At 39.2% G+C, this 17,662-nt stretch overlaps 1 protein-coding gene across 1 annotated transcript in view; it reads right to left on the reverse strand.

The window, feature by feature from the left end:
• The window catches only part of LOC136884347 (DDB1- and CUL4-associated factor 5), an 80,615-nt gene that overhangs the window by 15,904 nt on the left and 47,049 nt on the right, over positions 1-17,662 (reverse strand). Inside the window, exons 5-9 of the mRNA XM_067156460.2 lie at positions 16,812-17,092; positions 13,092-13,210; positions 8,162-8,287; positions 6,407-6,560; positions 2,061-2,129 (exon numbers count right to left, since the gene is read on the reverse strand). Coding sequence (XP_067012561.1) covers positions 2,061-2,129; positions 6,407-6,560; positions 8,162-8,287; positions 13,092-13,210; positions 16,812-17,092 — 749 coding nt within the window. The remainder of the gene's footprint in view (positions 1-2,060; positions 2,130-6,406; positions 6,561-8,161; positions 8,288-13,091; positions 13,211-16,811; positions 17,093-17,662) is intronic.

The raw sequence follows: 17,662 nt of genomic DNA on the forward strand, positions 1-17,662 counted from the left end.
GTAGAAGTACACTTCGGCATGCTGACAGTCACTTGTTTACTACGTAATCAATACAATTACGTTATGTTAGGAAATATTGTAATTTGAACTGACGGAGAGAATGTTGTACCTCTTCCAAATAGTATTTAATTTATATCTGCCACACATGTATACTTTGATAGTTTAAATATATTATGTATTTGTATTATTTACATTTAGGAATTCGTATTTGTGTTAATCATAGTAGTGCAAGCATGGCTCCCTTGTTTGTTTATATTTTACTAACATGCAGAAGTAACATGTGGTTTCAATTCAGCGAGTGAAATATCTAAACTAGTGATTTTTCATTTATGTACTTCATCTTAATTCCTTTGTAAATGTGTGGGGTATTGCAATAACACAGCACAGAACACCCGTGGAACTACAATCAGGAGGCCTGGCGTCACTGAAATAAGCATAAACAAAGCAAGCGCGCTCCTCGTGGTCTACTGCACCGTGCGCTCGCTGCCATCTTACTACGCCAGTCACCTTCTATTCGGCTTGATGCTACCCAAGTTACCAGCCATCCATGTATAGAGATCAGTGATGGCAACAAAACATGCGAGCCTTTGAATTCTTAGAAAGGCCACGGCTACTCAGTGGCAGAGTTATAATGCGTCTACTGTACCTGACGCTTAGTAAAATTAAGTTTTATAGACAGCAGGAATATTTTCGTGATGGATCGCCATATTGTAAAAATTTACAATCAAAATTGTTAGGTATGGGGATCCAGCTATTCAATACAAGAAATAGTGATAATTATAAAGTTACCACATATTCCTTTTATTTGGGACCAGTTCTGGCAATGGGGTATGCCATCATCAGCCTAGGAAGTGAGACAAAGACATTGGACATTGTCTTACTTTTAGGCTGATGATGGCATACCCTATTGCCGAAACCGGTCCCAAATAAAAGGAATATGTGGTAACTTTATAATTATCACTATTTCTTGTATTGAATAGCTGGATCCCCATACCTAACAATTTTGAATGTAAATCTCAATTCAATACGGAACCTAAAAATGAAATTTTTGACACTAGATATTGTAAAGATATGTGGTACAGGTACTGTCAGCAAATTTTCAACGGGTTCTCGTAGATATTACAATGCCAATTTTACGTTAATGGTTATTAAACACGGGAGAATGAAGAATAATTTGTGCAGTCGTAAGAAAATACGGCATAGGCCTAACTACAGGCGACATTCGGTGTTAGCGTAAAGACAAAGGTAGCTTTAAAAATGCATTCGGTTGCCCGCAACAAGGACGCTTTAAAGAAGTCGAAGATGAAACTGTGAGGTACGTGCATGAAAACGTGAAGGGCAGAATGGTCATACCACAGCGCAAAACCTTGTTCGTTGACTTTCAATGTCCGTGTCACTATTAGGCCTATACATCGCTAGCCGCTAATAGAGTTGGCACAACCCGGCAAGCGAGACGTGTGTGTAGCGGCAGCCAGTTGTATCTGATGCTTAGTAAAAGTAACAGTTTCATAGACAACAGAACTATCATTGTATTGTAGAGATAAACTTAACCATAATAGGTATTTGATTTGATCCTGTGTTGACTTGTCTAAATCTATTAAAAAACTATTTTAACTATTTTCAACAGGTCCTCTTTGATATTATGATGCCAATTTTGAAGTTAATGGTTATTAAACCCGTGCAAATAAAGAATAATTGTGCAATTGCAAAAAAATTAGGCGTAACTAAAGCCAATGTTCGGCACTGGCGTGAAGGCAAAGATAGTCTAATATGCGTTCTGTAAAGAAAGGCATTCATATGATTTTACAAAGCACTTTTTAAGCCTGATTTAATTTTTTTTGAAAGAAAAAAGTGGGTTTTTTCTTGGATTCTGAGAAATACGGCAGATTATCTGTGTTTTTCAATACTTCATGCATGCTATCCCCTTCATTAACCCGAATAACTAGCAATTGACTGTACTTAGATCGGTTAGTCTCTTTGCAAATGACTCACCTTAGTAAATATGTTCTCTAAAGAAACAAGAAGAAATAAACTCCTTCGTAAAGGGTTTCCATACATACCACTTGTACTCTGTGCATCAAAATTTGTCTCCAGATATGATGGCCTGGCAACGACCAGATCTCGATTCTCTGAAATGAGTAAAACATAAAGTCACTACAATTAAATAACTTACACAAGACAATGTATTTCCATACTGTGTGCATGTGGAAAAATCTTCAAATATATAGGAGGCAGTGTCTTTTCAAAAATGTGCTATTTTCACCTTGAGAAAAATGTGGAAAAACGCAAGAAAATGTATAATAAAAGGTACAAAAGTTGAAATTTCAGTGAGGGTTCCACCTTTTCAATACAAAGTGTACGTTGTACAGGATAGTATTTACAACATGTTTTTATTCAAGGGACCAGTTCTGACACACATCCGAAGCGTCATTATCAGCCTAAATTACAAATCTAGCAAGGTACACAATAGTTTATGATAATGTATAAACATAGAGACATTTAAATTTTTTTTTTAACAGTTTCACATTTAAAAAGTTGAGGGTTTTATAAAATATTGGCGTGTTTTTGCAACGTGTATGCACTCGTGAAAGTCTTGTGTGAATGTCGTACATTCAAGTGTGGCGATGTATTTTTACAACACATTGATTGTGCAATAGCCTTCTTTAGATGAGGCACTTTTAAATGCTAGGTTATGGATGTGATAAAAACTTTGTGTACACATTAAAATATTGTTGGACGCATAAACTACTCCTCTGTGTGGTGTCACTAAAGGACAAAATAGCTGTGTTGTTGTACTCTGCAGCGTCTTCCAATACTTTTGTTACAGGTACGTGTGTTAATCTTATAACAATAAAAGGGAGTGTTTGTCTGTCTGAGCACGATGCCCAGCAAAATCTACAGCACGCAGAGATCTGAAATTTTGAACATAAGCAGATGGAAGGGGTCCGAATGCACCTCAAAGCCAGAATTTTCATTTTTGCTTTCTTTAGCGAGTTATGAACAATAAACCATCAGAGATTATATACATAGAGTCAGTGTCGCTAGGCAACATACATAAGGTAGGTAGAAAACACAATTCAAGGAGCCATTTTACGTCCATGGCGTAGGGGCAGATTTTGGTCTTGTATGGTGTGAGGGCATAACGCTGTTGATGGTGATTCGTCCGTTGGATGGGGACATAAAGTCTTGACCTATTCGAGAGGAGTGGGCTATGCGCTGGCGCCGGGTTTCATCCTCTTCATTCTTACTATCATATATCATGTCATTCACTTCATCTCACTAACTCATCTGATTAGGTTGACGTCATGAAAGATAACCAGTCGTAAAAACTTGCTACGAAGATTCATCTCATTTCGTACCCAAACCCTGTTAGGAAAGGGAACAAGGGTTCGACTTGTATACATTTAGAGGAAATACATAGGACACAACATAGACGATAAGAATAAACCAGGAATAATACATGTATCAGTCAAGATGCCATTTTAAGTCCATGGAATAGGAAGCCATTTTCCTTCAGTCCATGATGTCTGTGTCTGTGTGCATGTGCGCGATGCCCAACCAAATTTACGGCAAATAAAGATCTGAAATGTCTGTCATAGGTGGGCACAGGTTTTCACCTAAGACACATGGCTGTGTCTAAGAGCAATACTTGCACCAAAACATGAAGCTGTCAGTGTCCTAGGAGAATATCAAGGAGGTTTCAGACCCTGGAGGAGCTGTCCTGATCAGATCATGAGTCTTAAGTTGATAATGGACTATAACAGGAGAAGAAACAGAGATATGGTGATAACATTTGTAGATTTCAAGAAATCTTAAGACTGCATCCATAGAGAATCTCTGTTAAAAATTTTAAGACACCTTGGACTACACCCCAAATTAATAAACATGATAAAACTGACTCTCACTAACACCAAGTCAAAAGTGAAGTTTAGGGGTGAAATATCAGTCATTTGAAATTAAAACTGGACTATGGCAGGGAGATGGGCTCTTACCACTGTTATTTAATTGTGCTCTAGAAACGGACTATAAATGGTAATAAAAATCAAAATAGTAACTCAATTTAAAAATTTTGGAGAAATAATAACACATAACCTAAATGAAAAAATCTCAATCTAAACAAGAACAAATAGATTAGCTAAAGCACAAAAATTAACATGGGATTTCTACAAAAAGAAATGTTTATCAATAAATGCAAAAATAAAACACTACAACACAGTTATAAAACTAAGCTACATATGCAGCATCAACACTTTTTCACCTGAATAAACAATCAAAGACTGACAGACTTTAGAAAATTGAAAGGACTGGAAGAACCTGCATCAACAAAAAATATCAGAAAGATGGACAGTGGCGGATAATAACTAACAAAGTTGTGTACAAAGAGCTAGAACCCATTACAGATATTATGCGTAAGAGGAGACTGGGATTCTTTGGATATATCATGCGGATGCAGGATTCGAAACCTTCTGAAACAACTAGTACAACACAATCTAGTCTCAAAAAATACCACAACAGGATGTAAATGGTTCAGAGAGGATCTGAAGGAAATAGGCCTTACAACAGAAGACACCACGAATAAGATAAAATTGAATACAAAACTCAAGAATACAAACCTCCACTTTACGCTTACATGAAACAAACCAACAACACACACATTTTCAACCAAGGAAAGGGCACGAAGATCGCAGCGTCTGAAGAAGTACTGGGAGGACCTCAAAGTCCAAACAATCCCTTCAAAGAAACCTGAACGATGGACTGACTAAAGTGATCCTATGCAGTCATAAAGAAGAATAAGAAGAAGACAGTTGAATTAATAAACGCGGACAAAGCCACAGGTACATGTTAGTGTTATGTAACTGTAGGCTAAGGTTTCTCAGTCCATCATGGAATTGTGAAGCCTGAACAAAAAAAAAAAAGAAAAAAAAAAAAAAAGAGGCCAATGAAATGAAATTTATAAGAAGTACGATAGGAAAGACAAGAAATGAAGATGTCAGGAAAGAAATCCGAGTGGTAAAGCTTTTTGAGTGAATGGAGAAGGATAAAGTTAGATGTATGGAAGAGGAAGGATGCCAAAGTAGATGAAGCAAACCCAGATAGAACGAGGGAGACCAGAAGGGAGACCATTGCCAAGGTGGTTGAAAATGATCAAGAACAGTATGAGAAGAAACATGGATTGCAACACAGTTAAGGAGGAACAAAGGTGGTTGGACAGGGGAAGATGGAGAGATGCCATAAACATCCCAATCCAGCAGGAGCTGGACAAGGGAAATGGATGATACTACATTACTTTCTAGATGGAACGATGGTAAAAGAACCATCACTTGAAGAATAAGACAAGAGGGAGTCATGAAAGGAGAAAGGACTCCCTTTATATTAAGTGCCCTAATATCACAGAGATGGAAAAAAACTAAATGTGAAGGCGTGCAATATCAAAAGCTCATAACATTGATCGATCAACAATAACAGTAATGTAAGTTATCTCTTCTGCTGCCACTGATCTCCGATAGATAGGACTGCTGCTGCTTCCCGAGGAAAGCAGCCTGCCTGAAAAGTAGGCGGGGGAGTTCGATAACTTTGTACGTGCTATGTGACTGTCCAGTCAACGATGAGTACTACAGCTAGTAGAGCTGTTAATGGTAGTAAACTTACATGTTGTTCACTCAAAAATAATAAAATAAGTAAAAATAAACATCCTGATATTTACAATGCAAGCAGAATATTCAGTAGTTCAATTTCTGACAATAACAGGCTTAGGACGAACAACATTCTGGTGTAACCTTCAAGAGTTTTCCAGTGAGTCAAAACCGACCGACCAACTAAATAAACAAATAAAACATTTGAAAAAAGGAAACATTTAAATAATAATAGAATGACACTTTTCATTCTTGAAAGATCATCATTAGATTCTATCAAATCACACTTTTCTACACACTAAGAATGGGCGAATATTATGAACAAGTGTAAAAATAGTTACGTTAAAATTCTGTGCTCAGTGTCTTAATATGTGGAAATGTTTTCTTGGTAGCAAGCTAGAAGATCTTTGAAGTTAAAGTGGAAAATGACTGCGATAACACCAACAAAAGTGCAAAAAGGGAGAATATTGGAGGACATTCTGTAGTGAAATAGCATGTCCGTGTATAATATTTTACAGGGAGATGGGTTTCTCAAAAGGGTTCAATGTCCTGCATTTCATATTTTCATATCTCTCTCTTTTCTTCCTATTTGAAGTTGGTTATCCTACCTCCTATTTTCAGGAAACTGTAGCCATATATTAATGGAGGCACCTGCATAATGGGTTTAAATAAATGTGAAGTCTTTTCAAAAACACTTAAGTTCCAAGTAACAGTTAACAGATTAACATATTCTGGAGTAGCACAAATGGAAACAATAACTGAAATATATTTACCCAATTCTGAATCCGTTGAGGGTCGAGAATGTTCCGAAGAAAGAGTTCCCTCAGAAGTCCAGCCCTCGATTTCACGCTGTACCAGGGAATCAAAGAAGGCCATCATTCGAGGATCCTCCTTGGTCGACTGATGGCTGTAGTCGTGCGTCATGAACTGGAAGGATAACCAACTGTCTTACACACAAATATCTCTAATTTTACATTATAATATTCATTCTTCTTCCTTCTGTATGAACATGCAAAGTGTCTTAATCTGTTTTGGGACAAGCCAGCACTGAACTTTCCTAGATGTAAGGTGAGAATATTTCTTTCCTTATCAGCGGTTTCAGCTGAGTCCATTCTGATGGGATACAGTGTTTTTAGAGTACTGCATCTTCTGGCAAGGGCTAGAATAAACTTGTTGGTTTCACCGACCTGTCTCGGTTCCATCAGTACATGTTGTCATGGTGGAAAAGTCTTTTTTTAAAATAAGGCAGAGCTGTGTTACTGAATTCTGTGTTAAATTTGGGAAGAATGGACGCATACGGTAGCAAAATACTAAGTTGTTCTACAGTATTTCATTGGGGGAATGAATTCAACGATGGCAATATGCAAGTGACTGACGACACGTGATCTAGCAGGCACTGCACTTTCAGATCTGAACACTGCCAAGGCAAATGAGCTGGTCAAAAGTGATCGAAGGGTAGCATTATGAGAAGTTTCCACTTCACTGAACATCTGCTTCAAATGCGCTCAACACATAATGAGACTGCAAAGGCATCGTGTTTGCTCCAGATGAGTAGCCAAGCAGCTCACACAAGCAGAAGCAACGATGAGGTCATGAACACCATTGCTAAGTCTAATACCATCTTTCCTAACCTCGACTGCGATGTGAAAATCATGGATTCATCATAATGGTCCACTAACAAAACAGTCGAGTGTGTGAAAACTTTGATTCCCTTCTGCTCAAAAAATTTCAAACTTCTCCTTTGGCAGGTAAAGTCATGCTTCTGTTGTTCTTTGATGAGAAGGGAATAATCCTACAGCACTGGCTATTGTGCAAACATCCTGAGAAACTATCTGCACGCAGCCATGAGGAAGAAACAATCTGAACTGCTCAAGAAACAGTGGTTTTTACTCCAGGATAATGTCAACCTGCATGCTGCTGCTGTGGCAATGTAGGCACTGGCAGACATTGGTGGGACAGCACTAGAACACCCTCCATACAGCCCAGACTTAGGATCATGTGATTTCCGGGCACTCCCAAACCTGAAAAAACAATTAAGGTTTCCTATGAGAATCAATATTATCTGATGGCCTAGCAGGCATCAATTATTGTAAATAAGACAAAGTCTCTCATAGTGCATTGGCACTTCCAGTGGCTCCAAGTAGCCTATGCAGTGGCCTCCATGGTATGCATTAGCCATGCGTCTTGGTAGGTATGCTAGTTACCAACTGATGAGCCGAAATTGGCTCACTGGGGTGAAATGCTAACAACCAAGAATGAGTTAGCTGGAAAATTTATAATGTCCAATAACGGACCAATTATATTGGAATTTTAGTCTGGATGTATCAACTGTGCTAATAAAAAATTACATTAACAGAATACAGTTTTATATAAATGGCCAGGACTTCATACTACATAATATTTTCGCTTTATTATAAACAATGCAGAAGTAATAAAACCCTAATATTTTGACATTCGTATACGGTATGTGTTTCCCTGGAAGATATGGCTCACCTCAAGCAGATCTCTATCAGAGAAGGGAACATTACCTGGCCACTCTGAAGTACCAGTCCGATGTACTCTTCGTGAGTGAAGACCTTGCGCTGGTTGTCGCTCGGTTCACATTCCTTAACCAAACTTCCTGTTGAATCAGGGAGCGGAAACGGACTCCAAAACTGAAAGGTACAATAATAAAAATTACAGCACCGCCGTAATTTTATAGAATTTACATTCTTTCAGTCCAATGAAACATGAAATATGTTCATTAAACAAAGGTATACAAAGTACTCTTCAATTTATTACCGCACAAGTCATTCCAAAATCATTCTCAAACAATCTCATTTTCTACTATATGTTAAGTCTATAAACACACACATCACCATTCCCCAACCAACCAGCTTAGGTTACCGATCTGCAAGCCACAAACGAGCCCAGCAAAGCGAACGACTTGAATACAGTCCAGGCACATAAGATTAGAGAAAACAGACAGGAGCTCCAATAAGTTCAGAAAATGTTCTTGAATCTACTGAGGTGTCAAAAAGAACTTTTAACATTCATACAATTTTTAACACTTGTTCACAATCTTGCTCATCCATAACCATGACAAGTTTACACAACGTAAACTATGTTGTACATAAACGCACATGTTTTAAAAGTGATCTGATCGAATCTGAGGAAGTGCTTGTAGAACAAAACAAGTCATTCTGTTATTAATGTGTTCTTTTACAAGCTGATTGTAGTGTTATCATAATTTTACAAATAAAAAGTCTTAATACAATCCTCCTTTTCAATACAAAACAACCATCTATATTAGATGGGATGATATCTATACATGTTTCAGACTATCTAAAGGCCATCCTCAGTAGAAGCTCAAATATTACATTTCTGCAAAACAAATAAAAACACTGATGAAGTGTGTGGAATTAAAATACAATGATCATGACTGACATATTAAAAACATGTTGAGGTAGAAAAATACTCTAGTCTAAAAACTCGTGTGGTTGACATAAAACTTGCTAATTATTTTAAAAAGTGGAACACTGTGTTGCACAGCATTTTGAGACCGTCAATAAAGGGAATAATAAGTGTGCATCATTCGTTAAAAGGCTGTCATCTCATGTCGGTCTCGTGTCTCCTTGACACTAAGCTTTTAAAACAGATTAGTAAACGAAACGAGTTTTTAGACGAGAGTATTTTCTACCATAACATGGTTTTACTATGCCAATCATGATCATTATATTTTAATTCCACACACTTCACCAGTGTTTTTATTTGTTTGCATAAATGTAATATTACAACTTCTACTGATGCTGAAACATGCATAGATATTGTCCCATCTAACATAGATGGTGGTTTTGTATCGAAAAGGAGGATTATATAAGACTTATTTGTAAAGTAATAACCATCAATCTTTTCTTCTTCATTCATTCCCTTTTCCAGATTCTCTCTGGGTAGGGTAGTGTACCAAAGCCCTCCACCATTCCTCTTCTAGTACTTTATTGCCATAGCGATGAATATGGAATGAGATTTATAACATTCAGTGTCATCATAAATCTCATATTTTGTGTTTCATCAGACTGAAAAAACTTAAAGGTTGTATTATGATACATATACTGTTTGACCAGATCGGAGCAGTTGAATCACTTCGTATACATTTAAGTCTTCAGAGTATCAGCCAGAGATCTGGCTTTCAGCTTCCTCCTTTGCTCCCATAACTTTTCCATTCTTTCCAACCTGACTGCCCTTTGTTAGTTATGGTGTATGGCCTCGATCAGAAAGGTTTCAATCACAAGACCAGACAATAAACCTAATATGAAAAGTCTCCCAACAAAAGTTTTTTTTTGCTTTACGTCGCACCGACACAGAAAGGTTTTATGGCGATGATGGGACAGGAAAGGCCTAGCGGTTGGAAGGAAGTGGCCATGGCTTTAATTATGGTACAGCCCAAGCATTTGCCTGGTGTGAAAATGGGAAAACTAATGATAAATGAGGTACCCCTAGAGGAAAAGATGGAAAAATCAAGGCAGCAGTGGTATGGACATGTTAGGACAATGGGAGAAGAGAGCATACCAAGAAAGTTGATAGAATTGAAGGGAAGGAGACCTAGAGGAAGACTGAGGGACAGATGGCTAAAAGGTGTAAAAAAGAGCATCAAGGCAAGAGGAGGGAACTGGATGACAGTGAGAGAAGAGAAGTGGTGGATGGACAGGAAATGCTGGAGAGGCTTATGTTCCAAGCAGACCCAGCCTGTGGTTAGAAACTGTTCTGGTGGATGATGATGATGATGATTATTATTATGATGATGATGCCCAACTAAGAGGCATGTTTGAACTTATTAGCACTTTGTTTTGTCTTTTTCTCTTCCCAATATATCTTCATCCTCTCGCTATGTTGTTTTATACATTGTTCAGACCATGATGTATTTAGTTGGATGGGCTTTAGAGAAAATCTGTATTTGTGAATTAAGGTTCTGAATTTCATTCAGATGGGTCTACTTCAAAATCAAACAGAAAACTTAGTAGTTTTTTATTCAATGGTGAATAGATATGCGGATTTAAGTTAAGAAAGTTGAGTTAAATGTAACCAATTCTTTGGCAACTACGTAAAGGACTACTACTACCACCACCACCACCACCACCACCACCACCACCATTTCCTTTACTGCGGTTGGGTATAATTTTGATGAAGCTGGTCAGCTGATCATGGCTTGAAACAAGCCAAAACATGTACAGCGGAACCTCGATTCTCCATTTTTGGAGCGACCACGGAAAAAAAAAAAAAAAAAAACGTACAACGTGCGAAAACTGAAGATCCGGGAACGAATGAACCATCAACAATTCAGCTAAACATAAAAAAAAAGAAATATGTATACTTATAATCTTACAAACACCCCTAAACCAAACCAAATTACAGCCCCAATAGGCCTTCCGCCTACTAGGTAATCGTAGAATGAGTGAACCTGGAACCACTCCTCATATCCAGGTAAAATGCCTAACCTGGCTGGGAATCGAACCCGAGCCCCCCAGGTGAGAGACAGGCAAGTTAGACAGCGGGGGTGGCTTCAAACATTAATTACCGGTAAGCGACTTTAAAATCTTGAAATTTTACATTCAGTTTACCGGGGAAACTTGTCAGTTTCCTCTGAAAACTTTTTTCTGTTCAGCAACTTTGATCAGCCAAACTCTTCGAAAAACCTAATACCCGTAACACCAAGCCAAACAACAATCGACCACAAGTAGTTTTTAATTCTCTAATCTAATAAAATAAAACACATGATGGCGAAATCCTGTTTTTTTTAATCTTACATTGTAATTTGGTCATTGATATACTGTTCGTAGTCAGTTTATGGAAATCTTGTACCGCGTAAATTAGGCCTACGTCAACTTTTAAAGGTTATGTTGAACTTGAGAATATGGTTTCAAAGGTAAGTATCGTCCTCAAGTTCTCGAATCCATTATATTCAATTCTGCTCGTCACTAATCACAATCAAATTGAAATTACGGTTATTCGCGACCTTGAGCTCAGCTGGAAAGCGTGCTCGCTGTACAAGTCGGTACGACTTCGAAATGATACAAAGTTTTTAAATATAACTTAACATGCGCACATAAAAATACTGCGGTTTTAATAACATTTAAACACAAAAACGTGAAATTTCCAGTCATATATTAGGACCAAAACAGTAATAGGCAAATAGCAAAACCTCCCAGGATTTTATATAAGGTGCAACATCTGTTCTGGTCTTGATAACATAATCGTATACGATAATATTAAAATACTAAATTTGTGTTACTTTAGAACAGGGCCTCTCAAATGCCCAAAATCTCACGCATGCAAATTAAGGCGCAGAGTTCCTGCGCACATTGCATCAGTCCCATTCAGCTCGGCTCGGACCAACGCTTCGTCTCTGGGCTACTCGGCTAAGCTCGACTCAACTCGGCTCAATTCGGCTGGGATTTGGAGTGCTACGGAACAAGTGAGGAAGAGGGAGACAGGCGGAGCGAGAAAGACAGGCGTGGGGAAAGAGAGAGACAGCGCTATTGCTCCAAATCGAGGAGTGGCGCTCTGCACTCTGGTCAACCAAGCAAAGTCGTCTTTTGCATGCATGCACCCTGAGAGGCCCTGCTTAAGAAGGAGCAGTTTCGATTCCTGCCTGAAAGCCCAGTGACAATACAGTGCCCTAAGGGTAGTGCCGAAAACCTGTTCGGTGATACACTCGAAAAAAGTAAAAAAATAAACATGTCACCCTAGACATAATTAACACGTTTTGCAAGTAGGAACATTTGACGAAACTCGTTCCAACTTCAAGTAGAGCTGTTGAAATGCGCTCTGTCTCCTTCCAGTTGTTGTGGACACACTCTGCTTTATGATTTCCAAGGATTCTCTAAACAATACCACCCGAATGCGATGCTAAGATGGTCCCTTATGCAAGTTCACCACCGATCGCTTTTCCAGTACGGTACAGTACTTCCTCAAATTACCGCAATGACAGGAGATTAACACCAAGATCCGCAAGTATGCCGTAGCCATCCTTTCATGAGATACAGTTTCTTGAAAAACGCGTTGATAGGACTGAAAATTCTCAACGGTTGATCCGGGAAATCGTTTCTTCGAGGAACAGATAATGCAGGATTTTTACAACGCGATTTAATTAGGATGCTCCGGGGACCATGTAATTTGAATGAATAATACGGGAAAACGTAGTTTCCGGGAACGTATAAACGAGGTTCTACTACACTGACCAACTGTAACTCATCATGAGTAATACAAGTATTGATTAGAATGACCTTCATTAACATTTTATTTTGTAAAGAAATTTCATGCCCTGCCCGCAAACATTCTGATGGTGAAATATTTTTCCACCACGGGACTCGAACCAGCTAAGCAAGGTGTCAGACAGTGAAGATCATGGCCTGAGTCTTATTAGCTAATATGACATTATGTAAAGATTGTTTTAGGAGAAATAATGAAAGAAACCTATACCTTAATAAGTTTCTCAACACCTGAGGATGCTACGATGTAGTTGGACAAGTTGAACCGCACTTGGTTTACGATAGACCTGTGGCCTCGCAGGATCATGTGGGCAAACCCCACCCATTGCTCTGAAACAAGAAACATGACACAATTAGCATAGATTTTCTGTGAAGTAGAGAGATGAAGTAGGTAGGAGGACAGGTACACACAGTGGTAGGTTAGTTTTGGCAGACGTCTTAAGGACAAGGACACTCTCCAAGTCTTCATGAACTGCCATATTTAAAAATCAGCAGCTGGAAGAGTCAGTGGAAATAGTGTAGCAGTGGAGAGTGTTATTACAGCAAATACACATGGGCACAGTGCAGCAGTACAATGGGACTAAAGTATAACTGTGGCAGTATACTGGAGTCCAGAAATTCAGAAGTGCTGAGGTGAAAGATCAACTTTTTTTATCTGTGAAGGGAAAGTTTATTCTTATTAGAGGACTATGTGTGCTTAATTTGCTGGCCCTGCAATCCAGGGAAACAAGCCTTCCGTTGCATAGCTGAACGCAAGTTCTGCTCAAGGAAATGGCGATAGTACTTTTCAATGCTACCTGCTAAACACAGGAGCCACTGGTTCATCTACATGGCAATACACAGTGTCTTGCAATGTGCAAGGTGGATTATCAAGCATAGCTGTGCTCAAGTAAATTGGCAATAGTCCACTGTGTTGACAGTTCCACCTCACAGACATACAGAAATAGCACCAGTACGCTTTAAATGGTGTCCATTTGAGCAGGTACAGCACGACTGATGATGGACACCTTCGGCGTCATATGTCACGATCAACATGATCCTCACCCTGCTGGGTTCCTATTGAATTTTCTTCGCATGTGGCATGCCGCCAATCGTTCAACTGCTGATTTAGTTTTCCTCAAGCTGAGGAACACTGCATCTCATTGGGTTCTCCAATGAAGGGGACGCATTTCTGCGGCATATTGTGGCCACTGATGAAATGCAGGTCTACGTTCTTCAGCATGTGTCAGAATGATTGATGACTAATCCCAAAATTTAGGGTAATTCTCGGTTAGTCGATCAATGGTCTATGGAAAAAAGGCCTTGCACCAACTCTACCTGGTCATCTTAGATGTGAAGCTTCCATGGTCAGTTAAATCGTTTATTTATTCTTCTGGGAAAAACCGTGTTGTTTTATGTACCTTATGTACAGGTTGCCGACGATTCAAACACATTGCTGTATTCTTTGTGGACCACTTTTGTAACTGGTCTTCGTTGCCTAGCGAGACTGATTACCTCGGATCGAGTAGGGATCCATCAATTGCCTTCATAAAGTAAACTGTAATGTATTCGAAAATTGGCAACCTGTACATAAGGTATTTAAAACAACACTAACAACACAGTTTAACCCAGAAGAACTAAACAATCTACAGAGTCATCGTAAAATGACAGCTGACCAGTGCAGGTTAAATCCACACACACATCCCGACCCCCATGGAACACATTTACAAATCGTGCAACAGTTAGTCTTGATGTCGGATGTGGACAATAAAATGAAAACTAGGTAAAATAGGATCTGTAGATTCAATTCTGTTTGTACATCATCAATGAAGTAAGCAAGAAGAATAAAATCAACACTTATCAGCATTGAGAAGGGATCACATTTTAAATACTTAGGATGCTGGCTAACACAAAATGGGATCCGGATGTAGAAATCAAAACCAAAACTTGCACTGCAAGAAGAGCGTTTCTGTAAAACATGACCTCTGATTTGAAACGTGTCTTGTCATCAAAGTGCAATTTGTTACCAGAGTTGTTTCAGTGTCAAAGAATGTAAACCAAAAACTTCACCAATGAATGTGGATGCTTTGCAGAATGCTCAAGATCCCATGGGGAGACCACGTCATTAAGGAGGTACACCGTCATGCCGGGAAATCATGCAACTTTTTGTTTTTTTTGCTAGGGGCTTTACGTCGCACCGACACAGATAGGTCTTATGGCGACGATGGGATAGGAAAGGTCTAGGAGTTGGAAGGAAGCGGCCGTGGCCTTAATTAAGGTACAGCCCCAGCATTTGCCTGGTGTGAAAATGGGAAACCACGGAAAACCATTTTCAGGGCTGCCGATAGTGGGATTCGAACCTACTATCTCCCGGATGCAAGCTCACAGCCGCGCGCCTCTACGCGCACGGCCAACTTGCCCGGTGCAACATTTTAACCCTCGAAAAATGTAAGAAAGCAGCCTCTATGGTCACATCTTCCGAAACGACAAATACAATCTGTTACAAATAATCATACAAGGCAAGATCGAAGGGAAACATGGACGTTAAGACTTCTGGCAGTGGTTTGACATCCACAATACGGTAACTCTGATAAGGAAAGCATAAGATGGGAAAATTGATTCTGATGGCTGCTAACCTTCAGTAAGGAGACTGTACCAGAAGTAGTAGTCCCCTTTTGCAACTATAATCCTCATTATGCAATTAAAATCCGGATAGAAGAGAGTACGATATTGGTGTTGACTACGGGAGAAAGGGAAAGGAATTATAAAAATAAAGGAACAAAACCTTGAAAATGTGGAGATCTACAAGTACTTGGGAAGCAAATAGATGCAGGATGCAGGGCTGGACGTGGAGATCAGTGAAAGGTTTTAACAGGGAAATAAATGCATTCTACCAGAGAGTGAAAAACCTGGTGTGGAGGAAGGAAGTATCAATGAAGTGTAAAAAGGTGACGTACAAGATGCACTGACATATGCAGCGGAGATCTGGACACTGACGAAAAGACAGGAGAATAAAATCCAGGCCAGTGAAATGAAATTTTTAAGCAGCACGATAGGAAATAATGGCGTATGGCCTCCGGAGAGGCCCGGTGCGGGTCTTTTTCTCGTAGACGGCCTATTGGGCAACCTGCATATCTGTGAAGATGAGGGCCCTACCTAGGATGATTCTAATGCTGAATACGCCACACACACCCAGCTCCCGAGCCATTGGAATTAACCAATTAAGGTTAAAATCCTCGACCTGGCCGGGAATCAAACCCGGGACCCTCTGTACTGAAGGCCAGTACGCTGACCATTCAGCCAACGAGTCGGACACGATAGGAAAGACAAGAAAGGACAGAATAAGGAACAAGGACGTCAGGAAGGAGATCGGAGTGGAAAAGCTTTACAAAAGAATGGAGAGGAATAAACTTAGATGGTGTGAACATGTTAAGAGGGTACAAGAGAGAAGGATGTCAAAGCGGATGAGGGAGATCTAGACCTGACCCAGACTACGGTGGTTGAAAACTAAGAACAGTATAATTAGAAGACACCTGCATTGGAATACAATTCAGGAGAAACAATGGTGGTTAGATAGAGGAAGATGGAAAGGTAGCATAAACATCCAAACGCGGTGGGAGCTGGACGAGGGAGATGAATGACTACCCATTTTGTGATTCAATAGATAAATACATCTCTCAGAATATCTACCAGAAACTTTCTGAATTGCCACGAGTCATACAGATATGATATAGATGTTGATTCCCATAGGGAATCTGAAATATTTGTTCCGAATGAGTAAATTTATAATACCAATATAAATGGTCCGTTATTGGACATTTATAGTGGTATCATACAGAGTATTTGGTTACACACAAAACACTGTACTAAATGTACGTTTAATTTCTCACTCTCTGATGGCAAAGCTCTGCAGAAAATTTAAACAACTGTCACAACAAGACAAGCTACGTACCTTCTTCATCTCCTGGAGGAATTCTCCAGACATACAAATTGAAGTCATCTGATCCTGACAACACGTACTGGTCATCGTCGCCAGCAAAACAGCAACTCTTCATTGTGCAAGAGTTGTAATAACCTGGATGATCGAACTGGCACAAATGTGTAGACGACTGGACAGGATATACTACCGGAGGTAGTCTACGACGAAGGGCGAGGACGTGGGTACCTCGCCGGTTGAACCTTACACTCATGCAGCTCTGGGAGACAGATGGGTCTCCATAGCGCATCAGCACTCTGAAAGAGAGGTATGTACAAAGCACAGGAATTTAATAATCGCTGAACTTCATTTACAAAACTGATGTTGCAAATGAATGAAGAATTTCGCAACAGCTTGTGTTTACAAGAAATAAATTGACAAGAGTGTCCACGCTTTCAATACAATTATCAAGTAAATAATATTATGTAAATCTTGTGACTAGTTTCAACCCCTTCAGCCAAAATAATAAAAATAAACAGATCATGTGATAACTAAAACATATGTATATATAAGGACAACGTTGCAGGAATAATTATAACATTAAAATACATATAACAACAAAAATTACGGTTGTGATCTTCTTGTCATAATATGATGTCTGAGTTAGGAGCTCAGGCAATTAAGTAAATCTCTCGAGTGACATATACAGTACACATAATGTCTGATGTAGAACAAAACACGGACATGCTAGAGGAAGCAAGCAGGCCATAGAAACAAAGGAGTGGACAGGGAACAAAACACTGACATGTTGTAGGAAGCATATGGCCTGTACTAGATCAGCCTGGTCTGTAAGCCAGCCTGCTGATTAATCAGCTTGCTGTCTACAA

This window comes from Anabrus simplex, chromosome 12 (assembly GCF_040414725.1).
Source record: "Anabrus simplex isolate iqAnaSimp1 chromosome 12, ASM4041472v1, whole genome shotgun sequence".
Classification (NCBI taxonomy): domain Eukaryota; kingdom Metazoa; phylum Arthropoda; class Insecta; order Orthoptera; family Tettigoniidae; genus Anabrus; species Anabrus simplex.